General features: G+C 40.3%; 2 protein-coding genes across 2 annotated transcripts in view; one reads left to right on the forward strand and one right to left on the reverse strand.

The window, feature by feature from the left end:
* Positions 1 to 3: 3 nt before the first annotated feature.
* On the forward strand, positions 4 to 5,023 carry LOC119736683 (ataxin-8-like). The gene is made up of 5 exons (XM_038210699.1): positions 4 to 57; positions 529 to 552; positions 1,108 to 1,154; positions 4,077 to 4,110; positions 4,742 to 5,023. The coding sequence occupies exons 1-5, from the start codon at positions 4 to 6 to the stop codon at positions 5,021 to 5,023; spliced, it is 441 nt and encodes a 146-aa protein (XP_038066627.1).
* Positions 5,024 to 6,452: 1,429 nt separating this feature from the next.
* Positions 6,453 to 14,275, reverse strand: part of LOC119736684 — a 32,467-nt gene continuing 24,644 nt past the window's right edge. The window contains exons 26-40 of the mRNA XM_038210700.1: positions 14,094 to 14,181; positions 13,629 to 13,705; positions 13,464 to 13,500; positions 13,016 to 13,113; positions 12,425 to 12,541; positions 11,866 to 12,023; positions 11,549 to 11,684; positions 11,036 to 11,185; positions 10,428 to 10,527; positions 9,909 to 9,985; positions 9,484 to 9,615; positions 9,064 to 9,195; positions 8,377 to 8,531; positions 7,577 to 7,712; positions 6,453 to 6,884 (exon numbers count right to left, since the gene is read on the reverse strand). Of these exons, the coding sequence (XP_038066628.1) occupies positions 6,813 to 6,884; positions 7,577 to 7,712; positions 8,377 to 8,531; positions 9,064 to 9,195; positions 9,484 to 9,615; positions 9,909 to 9,985; positions 10,428 to 10,527; positions 11,036 to 11,185; positions 11,549 to 11,684; positions 11,866 to 12,023; positions 12,425 to 12,541; positions 13,016 to 13,113; positions 13,464 to 13,500; positions 13,629 to 13,705; positions 14,094 to 14,181 (1,665 nt within the window). The 3' untranslated portion in view covers positions 6,453 to 6,812. The remainder of the gene's footprint in view (positions 6,885 to 7,576; positions 7,713 to 8,376; positions 8,532 to 9,063; positions 9,196 to 9,483; positions 9,616 to 9,908; positions 9,986 to 10,427; positions 10,528 to 11,035; positions 11,186 to 11,548; positions 11,685 to 11,865; positions 12,024 to 12,424; positions 12,542 to 13,015; positions 13,114 to 13,463; positions 13,501 to 13,628; positions 13,706 to 14,093; positions 14,182 to 14,275) is intronic.

Raw genomic sequence — 14,275 nt, forward strand, 5'->3', positions numbered from 1 at the left:
AGAATGGCCCATGCAGACTGCGGAGAAGAGCGAAACTATTTTACAGGGAAACGAGCTGTAACTCCTATTATTGTTAATCGATTCTGCATGACCCCGTGAAAAAAAGACCAAATAAAGAGGAAAAAACAATACAAAACTCCTAGTTTTACAAGAAGGGGAAATTTTCAAGGGGTCTTGTCGAAAAAGGGGACGATTTCACCGACTTGAGCAAACTTACCACTGATGGTTGCAAAGAATGACACAATTGCCACGAACTGCGACATGATTTTTCACTTCCACAAATCTGGTCTACTAAATTTGCAGACAAAATTCGTTGGCTGTGCTCATCTACACCAACCGAGAAACAATGCTGAGTCTGTTTACATAGATTCGCGTCAGACTGAAACTTGCTACGAGAGTTGAACAAGAGTACTGACATTTCGATGTTACATCACCGGGTTTTTAACGGATTGCATAGATTGGGTGGACAAAGTCACTTTAAATAAATGAGATTTTTCACCAAAAATAAAATCGGTTGCGACATTGCAGGAAAAGAACCAGAATCAAATCAACGTTTGAGTGCCTCGCACTCAAGTTGATCAAGACAAGTCTGTTACCAGCTTGAGTAAACCAAGCATGAAGAACGTGGCGCCATACCACTAGCCAATGAGTGAGTAAACTCAGATAAGGTACGGTATACCCTAATAATCGACGGCGACATTGCGCCCATAGACCAATCCTGGCACGCTATCACTTATATCACGGAGGCCCCCCTCAGTGGCGAAATCTAGCTATTTGTTCGGATAATACGTACGTCATCGAAAAGTCGCTTTGTACAATAGCTATATAGAACGCCTTCGCCTGGTAAAGGGGGCCGTGAGAGTATCATGTGCCAGGATTCGTCTATATCTTCCACATGATGATACGCGACATAACTAATTATTACAAATACACACTATATGTGTTTGATTGTAGGCGATTTTTAAAAACATTGAATTTGGACGACGTCGCGTCCGGATGAAAATATTCAATTATTAAAAGACTTAGTAAGCATCTTCATCCAGCCTTTCAAAGGAAGCTGCAGTTTAGGAAACAACTGACCTTATGAAGAATACTTTGAACTGAGAGGAAATTAGAAAAAGAAAAAGAAAAGAAGAAACAGAATCATTATTGAAGTCATGGAGCTCCTTTCAGTTTATGGCGCGGCGAAATAAAACCCTCCCTCATGCGAGTGACAAGTTGGAAGTGAAGCGTGAAGTAAGGTCTTACAATCTAAGGTGAATGATACCCATTGAGACCAAACCTGGGAGATGCAAACAAAATAACCAACTCTTCATTTGTATGCGAGAGTTGAATGACTGGCCATCAGTTTGGCTACTTCGATGCGTGCCCGATGGATGATAAGCCACATTAACCTAATGAATGGATAGTGGTAGAAATGGCGTAATGGTTATTGGAATTACGTATGATCGTAATACCAATTCTGGTATGGACTCAGTAGCTTCGTTCATCAGCAGAATGGACGCTGGTTACCTCCAACTTTCTCTGATTAAGTTCGATTATCTGTACTGCACTCTCCGGTTTTTTCCCCTCGTTTTTTACATATAATTATGCGTCGTGTTTTATGTTTGCTTACTTTTTTTCGGGGGGGGGGGTGCTAGTCAAAAGTGTTTTTTTTTTAGGGAGGCCCCCCCCCCCCCGCGCATAAGTTAGCTGCGTATGACCGCTCAATATTTTACTGGAAACTCGGTTGAAAAGTTGACTGTGAACTCGGGTGAGTGGTTAGACTTATGACTTGATTTTCAAACGAGAATAGTTTTATGATGTAAAGGAAATGATAACATCTATATTTTCTGAGTTGTGCACAACGTTGAAGTAAACTCGTTAGGCAGGCCCGCACCAAGTGGGGCTAGACTGAGTAGCTAGCCCGAGTAACTTGGTCCCTATAGTCCGTGGGACGAGCGGCTGAAAACGCTTTAGTTTTCGAGATAGGCGATCAGCTCGGCCGAATTTTATAAAACTTTCCAGACAGGGAGATTATGACGTACCATATCTAAACAACGTTGTTCCCCGATCCACAGTTTGTTTGGGAATGAGAAAATCTGGGATAAAAACGCCGAAAATTCTGCATGAGGAAAAACATAAGAAACAGCGCCCTCTATTGATACAGTCAGAAACCTTTTCACACGCAATGAGTGCTTGCCAGATAATACTTCTTTCATATCACATGCATATTCTAGATTTTTGTTATTATTTCTCATCAGGATGCCAAATCATTTTCATTACAGTTTGTCCAACTTGAAATGATTAAGATCGAATGTCATGTATTAGCTACATGTACATAAAAATTGATTGGTATGGTTAAAACCGTACCCCGGATGAGATTTTCAGGGTAACATCTTTCAGTTCTGCAACATCTTTCAATTCTGTTTCCAATATTTGTATTTATTTATTTTATTTTTTTCGGGGGGGGGGGGAGATTTGTAGAAAAGAAAATGGCCATATATAGGCGAGACTTTCCCCCCTTTTCAGTAGCAGTGTTGCAGAATTTTAAAAGGGGGTTTTATATACATGTATCAGATAAGTTTAAGCGTCTTAATTCGAAACCACTCAAAAATGACATCTCAAGTTCTCATACATTTTTTGTAATCATTTGCTGTATGTTTATCCTTCCACCTTTTCATCCATGTCTTATTTTGATCTTGACAGTAGATAGTTGTCAGCGACTGGGTCTTGAAGACGGCACCATTCCTGATGAACGTATCCGAGCATCAAGTGAGGGTGACTTTAATCCTGCCGCCATGGGACGACTGATTGACGTCGTATTGGAGTCCAAAATACTGGTAGGTCACTGCTCCCATCAGTGCATGCGCGGTTGGGTTGTGTCTTAGTCTTAAGACTGCACTTGCACCTTTTCCTGCTACTCCGGTCCCGATCTTGCAAGTGTCGTTAATCCATCTCGGCGCTAGGGGGCGCTATCAAAAAGATGATCACATTTTTACTTGGGAACTTTGGCACTGAGACCCAGAGAATGTCCAAGTAACCCTTACGCGCGCTTGAGATGCTCGGAACCTCATGAGTCCCACTGCTACTGTTCCCATCAAGACTGCATTGGATTCATCTTTCTGATTGCGATGCCTACCACCGCCGCAGTTTGACGGCGTTTTGTAAGTCAGAGACCGGATGCCTACGTGAAAAAAAAACTCCAGCCTTGCACAAAGACTAAACAAGGTTGAAATATTGGCAAGCTTTTGTCAGTTTTTGTTTTAACTCTTGCGATTCCGTCCTGTTTGATCTGAGAATAATGTCTAATTTTCAAGCATAAGGAACCTAAAGGTCGTGAATGAACGTAATAATTGTTATACCATGAAAGAAGAAAAAACCTTTTAAACATTTATTCATAAGTGCTTGAAACAGTTTACCTATTCCTATTGGTCGAGAGCCCGTCACGTGGTTGATTTTAAACCAACGGGGAAACACCGCTGCATTGTGCGCCAAATCGCGGAGTACGCGCCTATCCCCTTATAAGGATATGTTTAGCACTACGCGCGCGAGGCACATACCATCGACATGTCCAGAGGGAGGTTCACAAAATATGGAGAAAAGATGTTTAGCCAAATCGTTGACATTTTGTCAATTTTTTACCTATTTGGACTCTTCACCCAAAAAGGTCAAGCGGTTTGACTATTAAGTTAAACAGTCATATAGTTAATTAGTTATCGCAACCGGATCAGAAAAGCAATTACAATTTTCTTGCAAACATTGAATTGAAACCACAGACGTACTTCAATATCCGTGTGTACTTTTTGAGGGAAAAATGTGATTATTTTGTTTTTACGTCAATTTTTTTGCACACTGTTGTTTCTATTTTCTGTTCTTTTCAGTTGTTTGATGGGATGTCATCTCTGCTTCTACCCCACACACTAACTACTTCAACCCGGCCGTCATGGCGTCTACTGTTCGCATTTACCTTACTGTATACATTGGTAAACGTGCGCTTCGGTTTGAGTTGATTCAATGTCCGATGGATTAATTCCATGTGGATTGATATTCATTATAGAAAAGATTCCTGCCACACGATTTTAAAGAAAAAGGAGGAATAAATGTGAGAAATTAAAGCGATTTTCAATAGCACCCTTGAACAAAGACATTGAAATAACATTGGACCACCAACATAGGAATGGGTAGCCCGGTTGGTAGCGCACTAGAGGTCGCAGGTTCAAACCCAGCCCCAGACAGGTTTTGTTTTTGTTCAACTTTCTACTCGTTTTTATATGCACCTATAAACAATTTCACTTTGTGGTTTATTCGAAAAGTTAGAAATGAAAGAACATAGTATCTTTCGGTTGAATCATATAGATAGAGCAAACAGATGCAGTTTGGGGTCCGTGTTGTTCATTTTGAATGTACATGACAACGGTGAATTGTTTAAAATCGCAGAGATTTGGTGGTTTGATTTTTAATTAAATGGTTGTGTCGATAAATAGTTCAACAGAACAAGTTACTTTAATCAAGCTGTACAAACATGCAGTAGTGCTATATAGTTAACTCTTCATTTGGGATCGTAGGATTAATGTAGGATTTTAAAGCATTTCCATGCTTCACACTGCACGCTTCCTCGCACTCATGAACCCAGTGATACCTCAACAACTTTATCTTTAGCACACAAAACACGGTATAGTTGATATAAACTTAATTTACAAAAAAACTGTGTTGTTCCTAAACTTCAATAGCGAATACTGGCTCTCAACAACAACAGCAGCAGCAGCAGCAGCAGCAGCAGCAGCAGCAGCAGCAGCAGCAGCAGCAGCAGCAGCAGCAGCAGCAGCAGCAGCAGCAGCAGCAGCAGCAGCAGCAGCAGCAGCAGCAGCAGCAGCAGCAGCAGCAGCAGCAGCAGCAGCAGCAGCAGCAGCAGCAACAGCAGCAACAACAGCAACAACAGCAACAACACCAACAACAGCAACAACAGCAACAACAACAACCGGAGTCGATATTTACGCTGCCGTATATATATAATGACATTTTATTATGGACTGTCATCTAACTCATTATTTGCTCAGTGTGTTATTTGGATATTTTTTAGACTAAAGTTCCAGTGAACAAAATTCAACTTCACTTCGCGGTTCATAACAGAAGTCTTTTACATACTTGTAAATAGGCGATCTAACGAATGTGCGTCTGAGGATTTGAAACATGCACTAAAAAACTGATATGAAAGCACTTAATAACGCACAGAAAGTACACTTCAATGTTTGACGGAAAACATGGTGAAATGTTCCCAGCTTGCTCACTTATGTTGATGCCAACCACAGCCACCGCTATAAGTTATGTGTCTACGATGGTTGATTAACCCTTTCGCTTCACTGCAAAATCTAAACACTTTCTTGCTATCACTTCATAACAATTTGGTATAAATACCAAACATGTATAGAGTATTGATAAACAGTATTTAGCAGCTGTACACTGATGTTCAGGCATTGGACACGACATGTTTAGCCTCTAAACCTGTTCACAAAGTAATAGCAAGATCATTTGTGTTTAATTTCTCAACGCAACTTAAGGAGTGTACTCTTGATTAAAATAATTATTATTACTCAAATTGTACCATTAAACAATATTTAAACAACATCTTGAGTATATAAATAATTAGAGACTTTGCTTAATATGTCTCGATTTTATGCTTAAGATTAGCGTATAAGTATTTCAGTGAAGTCATCATTTTTGGAATTAAAAGCACTTATCTTAACGTTGACTAGATCCAATGGTTCGCATTTTACGACAAAGGCTTTGTTTTCGATAATATAAATGTTAAATTAATAATCTTGTACAATGAGCACATTTTATCAATTGTATTAAGTTTGACATGATTCAAGTTTACAGCATAGTTTACATCATTATGCCCACATGGTGTCTGGGTAAATGTTCATATATCAATTACCGCTTGTTTAATTAGGCATAAAAGTAATCAAATAATGATATCATTTGTGACTGCATTGGTCTCGTCATTTCTTGAATAATTATTATACTAAGGATTCGTTAAACCAAAGCGGGAAAAAACACGAAGATGATTATAGGACAGCTGGAGACGGCAAAGAATGTCGAGTTGAAAATATGGGAGGACAATTCCCTGCTAAACAGGGACAAATCGCATTAGATGAAAGAAGAATACTAGGTAAGCCTGCTTAATCTCACATCAGGCCAAGTCAGAGCGCATATTCAATTGATTTACAATGGATATTCACTGACAGACGTGTCAAACATCTGTATGGGGCCAATTTCACGGCGCTACTAAGCACAAAAATTGGCTTAGCACAAGATATAAAAGCAGGTTACCAGCCAAAACTCCATGTGATGTATATTGCTCTGGATTAGCATTCAACTGTTGTTTACTTAGCATGAAAACCACATGGAGTTTTGGCTGGTAACCTGCTTTTGTATATGCCAGAATTTTGTTGTGCTAAGCAAATTTTTGTGATTTTTAGCAGCGCCGTGAAATTGGGCCCTGGTCTATACACAATGACTCAGATTTAGCACATTACTGGATAATCCTATACGATAACACTGCCCAGCGCTCCGTACCACAAACAGTCTTGTCAGTCAGTCAGAAAGTCAGTCAACGAGATAAGAACAAAAAGGCTAGCAGCCTGGGCCCCCAAGACGAATAGAAATTTGCTGAGCTAGAATTGAAACTAGATTTCATACTGAGGTAGAAGCGAAACCTACCTTTTAAAAATCCTGTCTGACGTTACAAAAACTTTAGGTATCAGTTACAAATTAATGGACATGCAAATCTGACATTTATGATGTTAAATAACTTGTTCCACACTGGTGCATCAATAGTTCTCGTAGATTGAGTCCGAATCCAAGTAGGTTTGGATCACCTGGTAGCACAGTTGGTACTGAGCCTGAAATTAAGAGCAAAACATAGGTATGAGTTGATTTAATTCATGTTCACATTTAAATGTGACAATTACATGGTGACTGTCTTTAGTAAAAAAAAAAAAAAGTCTTCTGTTTCTGGTATGGAGCTTGCCCAAAAGTGGTGCGGCGAAGCGTCTGTTTTTTTTTTTACTTGTTTTTTTCGTTAAATGTCGGCTGATGACTGCAAATGGTTCCTGACTAAATTTAGTGCAAAATGTATCGGAGCCCAGAGAGGCCACATAAAGTTTATACTCGACCGTAACCCCATTTAAAACACGTTTAAATTGTGCAGCAGCAGGATTCCAGTCAAACCAGTGAGTTTGGCGGTATCATCTAACATTGCAAAAAAAACTTTTTTAATTTTGCCGACGCGCATGGATACCACGACGCACTTGCAGACCAGAAACCGGAGCCTTTTTTGGCCTCAGTATCCATTTATGAATAAAAGTATTGCTTCAGTTATAATAACCCCACTGTTTTGGCTACTGCTCTATTTTTTCACCAATGTTGAAGCAACAAAACATCTGATTTGGCCACGAAGTAAGAACCCGATGCACACAAAGCCAATCAACAAGACAAGGTTTCGAAAAGTCCTAATACCACATCGCAAGATTGTGCTTTAAATCACCCAGCACACCCCGGTACGTAGGTGCAGTAATAATGACTTGAAACGTACCAGAGAGTTGACCATCCCAGCCCGGGTGATGCGGAGTTTCTTGACGGCTTGGAAGACGTCTACGTCTTTCTCCACTGCGAGTTGGTCCAGGAGTGTGAGTATGGCGCAGAAGGTTCCGCTGCATCCAACACCGTCACTGAGACAAGAATTAACAGTTTGGTGAAGAAAATTAATTCAATTTAAATTATTAACATTAATTTAAAATGGCAGAAACACATGGAATATGATTTTGTCTAAGTGAGTCATTCTGGTACTTCATAAGTACAACGTAAACGCATGATTGTGAATGATGTAAATCGAGGACATGCCATCGGTCTTCCTCTATTTATACCTCTCATCGGTTTTATACACGTATACCAATCGAGGACTGTCCTCACTTTGTTTCATGATCCCCAATCAGAAATGAATTATGGGTGTCCTCGATGAAGAACAGGAAAGGTGATGAAGAAACCTACAGGAAGAAAGTTTAGCTCAGACTGTTCAGACAGAGGGGAAAAAAGTTCAAGCTTTAACGACATTTCAGAGATCCCATGGATTAAAATATGCATACCTACAACCCCGGCCAAAATGGTTGGGACACTTCCTGAGCCTGCTACGGTCACCCACTCCCCCGCTCCCCCGGTCAATGTTGTTCTCTCCAGCTGATAGAGCACACACCGCGCAATGAGAGACAACATTGAACGGGGGCCGGGGGGTTGGGGGCCCAGCGAGATTTGGCCAAGATTGCAGGTAGGGAAAGTGAAACTGCGCGGCTGCCACGGTTGACAACTTTAGATTGTGTCTCCCTGTGGAGTACTTACATGCAGTGGACAGCGATGGGTCCATCAGGGTGGTCGGTCGTCCACATCTTAACAGCCTCCAGCACCTTGAGGAGACTAGACGGAGATCTTGGGACCTCTTTCCCAGGGGGCCATCCCAGGTATTGGATCTGACAGACGCTCTGAACCTCGTCATTCTATTTGTCAAAGTAATTGGTTGAACATATTGTTTGTTTTGCTTACTAGCAACAAAACCTACAGTATTTAATGGCAAAATCTGACATCTAATAATGATTCGTGTGCTTCGTGGGTATACAAACATGTACCAAAAGAACGAAATTTTAGGCATCGGACTGTTTCTAATGACATAATCTGTTTCGAATAAGCTGCAACTTATATACAATATTTAACAAACAACATTCGACTTATAGCTACGGTCACCCATTACTATAGAAATACCCAATCAAATCGAACGCACGTATAGTCGACAATAAGTGAACAAGTCTATTCGACCATTCGGGTTAGCCTACCTCAGATTGGTCATATCGCTGGTTACCAAAAAAATGCGGGCACTCAGCGTGATGCAGGGAGCCAGGACATTAACGTTCGAGCACAGTTCGACGCGGAATCCTGATTCTAAGTTAAAAGTTAGCGCGCAGGCGCAAGGTGCGTCACGAGTCAACGACAAATTGATGAATGGTCTTTGATAGAACTTTCTCATTCGCCTACCTTCCTAGCGGGATAGCTAACATCAAACTGCCGTATGATAATGTCCTCGCAATATCGGTCCTCATTCGTCAGTGTAACGGTCAGTGGTCCAAACTCCAAACTGTCCTTCTCTGGCCAATACTGGACAACGCTCTGGAAAAAAGAATAACAACAGTCACAAGAGATTTAGGCTTATGGGAGGAAAGTACAGTGTATATCAGGCCCTCCAGCGATAACATTGGGGATGGTAATGACGTATCCTATCAAGGAGCTTGTACTGTATATTCAACAGATGCATGCAGGTACCGTGTGGAATATCACCATCTTTTGTGTTCGTTTAATTGCCATGTTCCCGACAAATTTTCAGCCGATAGCCTTGTTTTAATAATTCATACGAGTGGAAACTAAGCTACCCCTTGAAATATAAGGAATTGCCTATACCGGGTCATTGTCCATAGAATTGAGCATGACAATGCAAGATGCTTTGTAGTCGAACACCATCCTCCACATATCACCCCGTGTGTTAGGCAGAGGTGCCTGGGTGGCAAGGTAGGCATGCTTGCTGTTATAACCCTGTAAGATAGAAGAACACAGACAATTAGGTTTCTATAACTCCAAGGGTATTACAATTTCTGCATAATAACTACGCTATATCAAATGTTTGCTAACAGTAACCATAAGATATCAAGCTAATACTAAACGTTCCCTTATTAAGGTGTTACGTCATGGTTATGGGCACGATATGGGAGGTCGTTATAGTTAAGCTGTACGTTTTGAAGAAGTTTAAAGAGGGTTACTCGAGGGGTTGACGGGTGACGTATGCATTAAATTTGCTGTCGATGTTTTAGTAAGTTTGTACGACTTACATCCAGGAATGTAGCGTTGATGTAATTGGTACTTCCTTCGTCACCTTTGGTCATCAGATACGGTCGGGTGCTGTCTTCTGTTAGACAAACAGTTTCGATGAAAATTGTAAAATGCATGTCGTACAAGGCCTTGATATTTATAATCCAAAGTCAGTGTAGAAATAAACAAAACATTATAAGCCTTCTACACTTGTCTTTTAAACGAATGCTTATTGGAATGTGGTTGGAACACCAAATTTTTGAAAAAAAGGCAACATCACAACAACAATAGTTCAACTTATGCTAAAGAGAAAACGAAAAGTGTTTGCTGTATTGAGCCAACAAGCTGACAGAACCTAAACAAATACAGGAAAAGCGTTTATATTAACTCACCAAACTCTGTTACTGTACACCGAGAACTATGTACCTATATTCTCTAAAAGTGAAGTGAACTTTCAAGCAGTTTTGAAAATAGGTAGTAACGGTAACAGTGGGTTTGCATGTGCCAGTAATATGTGCCTGTTTTGGATACTGACTTACTAGGAATGCAGTCTTTGAATCTGTTCTTGTCAACGTTGGCGGCGCTCCTGCCTCCCATACACTGCTCCTCGCTCGGTGAGGCAGTGAACGACTCCAACATCTGTGAAGGTATCACAGAGGAAAAAAAGGCAACCGATCAAAGATAATCAGCAGGGTTGAATTACTTACTGTGGGTCTATCTTCTTCTATTCGTCGTTACTTATTACTTCAGATTATACCTCATTTAGGGTTCATAAAGAAGTTTCAACTTGTGGGGCATTCAGGCTCGGGACAGACGGGGCAAAAGTGTTTGTTTTCCCCAGAGGCAGTCTCCCTTAAAAGTGAGCTAACAGATTAACAAGTAAATCCTTGAATATAAAGTACCCACTGCCGCTTTATTTTATTTTACCTTTAACTTTTTGGGCTTCTGTGCGGTATTTCATATAGCTCCATGGGTAGGACACATGACTTTTATGTACGTTACCTTTAAGCCATCTTTGTCACTAAAAGGGTAATATGGAAACTACGATTCACTGCTTATTACGAAGCCCTTCCCAAACTGTGTAATGCCCAGTGTTTAAGAGTTTTGTCATCGTTAGCAATTTACCGGAAATATTAATTCAACTTGCCTGGAACTGCGCCTCGATGCCAGTAGTCCCTGCTTTCTTGTCCCGTTTCTTGAGTTTAGCGAAGCTCTGATGAAAGCGATCAGCACTGATGGCCGTGTTCTCTGACAGACTTGACTCCAACAGAGCATCGAAGATGAACTTGTATTGATCCTGGAAATACAAACATGCAATATTGAGATGTTACATACTATATGAACCCTTATCAGTGTGTTTGCAGACATCTTTCACCATAGTGTTGTGGTCTATCACAAGTCCAACAAAACTTCGCAAGTGAATCACTAAAGTCAATCACAAGTCTTCCATTCCTCATGCAAGTCGCAGGCTATTCATATGAACTCACACAAAGGCATTCCTTTGCTATTGTTCATCTCTTGCTACGTATGACCAGACTTGTGATTGAGTTTGTGATGGACTCGACTTCAACACTGACTATAAGCTTGTTTTTGTATCGTCAGTTTAGGTTTCAATTTACAAATTCGAGACTGGAAGTTTATCCGAGACCAAAAGACTCACCAGAGTTTGGACCATAAGGAAGCGCTGATTCCTCATATCGCGTACAAACTTCAAGACATCGACTTGGCCCTCTGCCTCCGCCATCTCAAGCATGGAGTCCAAAGTGATGAAGGTTCCTGTGCGGCCAACTCCAGCACTGAATAAGTTAATGCGACAGAATACAACAATAAATCGAGTGTGTTCAAGACTTTTCTCCACAAGTTGTTACCTGATCAAGGGGAAACGAGGAACTTTTCACCCCCAACTCAGTGTGAAATTTGAGGATAATTAAAGTTTTTTTTAAATGTATAGACATAAAAACGTACTGTATATTTTACCTGCAATGGACAACGATGGGTCCATGTTGTGAAGCGTCTGTTGCTCGGACCGTTCTGACAAACTGAAGTAGCGGAGATGACTCTGGTGGTTTCATGTCTGGCCAGGTGGTGTAGTGGAACTGGGTTAACTCACGGTATTCACCCTCAGGCTCAGTGCTCTAAGAGACCCCCCCCCCAAAAAAAAAAAAACCCGCCAATTAATATTAACATTTCTTACTGCAAAAACTGCATTGTTGAACTATGTGCACACGGTCGGTGTTGCTTTATCATGTTACATTTCTGCTGTGTGGAAAAGAAGGATACGGCGAAGAGTGGCATCGAAGGGTACTGCAGGCAGTTTATTATTGTAAGTGATGCCATGTTTTAATTCAATGCCTACTTGTTACTTTTTTCTTACAACTATAAAGTACTCAATATAAACCCAGTATCACCGTTCGGATGAAATATGAAGACGAAACGCGCACCAGCATTTCAGCTGCAATTTACTTCTTTCACATAAACTGTGTCTTTCAGTAAATTACTTTGGCTTTGCAAAACCATTCTTGCACTCTGGACTTACCTTCGACACGTGAAAAGTCCTCACAATGAAATTGGCATGTTTTGTTTCATCAACATTACGGACAAACAGTTCTCCGTAGTCGGCAATGTCATCGGGCCAGTACTGCTCGCATTTCCCCTAAGTAATGCAGTAAAGACCAAAAGGTATCAGTTAGTTAAAGAATATCGGAGCAACCATGCAAGAGCTCCTGTGGCAGCATTTGTTTATGAGCTTGTCAGGGCAAATGGCACTATTGTGGCCAGAATAACTACCCGTGGCATGAGCCGGGTTCTCGGAGAACCAGTAGATGAAACCTTACAATAATTGTGCATGAACAAAATTAATCATCTTAATGTACGATATACTATTTTGAAAAAGGAACTCTCCCAAACAGAACAGACAAGGCTTACTTTACTTTATGCTATTTAATCTAGTCTTTGGCTTTTTAAACTCGGTCATTTCATTTTTTTGCACTTCCAGAATACGATTGCACGTCTCTTCAGTATTCTCAAAGACCTATAGCTAGTTGAAAGACAGCGAGAAAGAGGCATGGTTCTGTGTTTCGATGAGAAAATTACGCACAGCAATTTGTTTTATATTATTATGAATTACCTTGCCATGTTCGATCAGGTTCGTCAGCATGACGATCTTGCCCACTCGCTCCTGCCACACCATGCGCCACATGTCCTTCACTGATGCCTTGGTAGGACCTTGAATTACACGTTAAAACTTTGTTAAAACATTAAAACATTCAAACATTCAAACACGTTAAAACATTCTCTTTGTACTCTCTAAAGGATGTATCAATATTCAATAATGTCTTTAAATTTGAAACGTTGTCAACTTTTAAGTTAATTAGTGACGTGAGACGATCCACTTTGAATTAAATTTAAGAAATTAACCAGAGTTTGATTAGCGTCATTTCTCAACTTATTCTTTCATTTTATATTTTTGATAACGGAAAATGGTTTGATTGCGCCCACTTTACAAATGTTTCAGTCAGTTTGAGGATTTTAATTTACAACTTTAGTTTTTGTTTTCATTTTCACTAAGTGCTTACCTTGACTGGCAATGTACTTGTAATCTTGCTTGTATCCCTACGTGGAAGAAAATATAAAGTATCCTGTTTAAAAGAAAATCAAGATCTTTCTACTTTTTTCGCCAGAGTCAAATAAGGCAGATAAAAATGTGTTAACCCATTTTGAAGATTGCGGCAAAAACTTACATTGATGTAGGAGGCATTGATGTAGTCTGAGTGTGGGTTATCCTCAAGACACTCCAAGACCACGCGAGAGTGGTCATCTGCCGAGACAAGGTATTGCAGATATTTAGTCTTTTTAAATCTGTGTTTAACCCCTCCAAGGACAAATGTGTGTGAAAATCATATCAAATTTTTGAATACAAAAATTGAGGTTTCAGGAATTTTAAGGGAAAGAATGGCAGGTTATTCTTGTGCAAGCATAATACTAGCGACATACGTAATTATGGCCTCCACTTTAACTCCCTTGATTACTTTTGACACCATTCCTATTACAACTTGCGGGACATTTACTGAATGAAGAGTAGAGGGTATTTCTTGCAGGATGCAATAAGCTGTTAGCGTCAATGTTGAAAATGTGAACGGCGCACATTTTTTACCAACAAAACATTACAAAATAAAAGGTGATAGAGGATGAACAATTAGACTTACAGGCCAGGATGTTATTGTATCTGTTGTTCTTCTTGTTGTGATCCTGTTTGGCCACATTCCACGGGTGGATTGGTTCACCTGGAATCGACTGTAAGAGATGGGAGATAATCACAAAATCGCAGTTACGAAGACACATATCTCAAACATAAAGAACATTATGTAGCAAACGTTTTGGTCCATTC

The sequence above is a fragment of the Patiria miniata genome, unplaced genomic scaffold (genome assembly GCF_015706575.1).
Source record: "Patiria miniata isolate m_02_andy unplaced genomic scaffold, ASM1570657v1 HiC_scaffold_3, whole genome shotgun sequence".
NCBI classification, from domain to species: Eukaryota; Metazoa; Echinodermata; class Asteroidea; order Valvatida; family Asterinidae; genus Patiria; species Patiria miniata.

What these genes read in the sequence shown, in the direction of transcription:
- LOC119736683 (XM_038210699.1), top strand. Translation starts at nt 4, where the DNA reads ATGGCCCATGCAGACTGCGGAGAAGAGCGAAACTATTTTACAGGGAAA. An exon ending in ATTTTACAGGGAAACGAGCT is followed by an intron (nt 58 to 528) that starts GTAACTCCTATT and finishes GCGACATTGCAG; the next exon opens with GAAAAGAACCAGAATCAAAT. An exon ending in AATTAAAGCGATTTTCAATA is followed by an intron (nt 4,111 to 4,741) that starts GCACCCTTGAAC and finishes CAACAACAGCAG; the next exon opens with CAGCAGCAGCAGCAGCAGCA.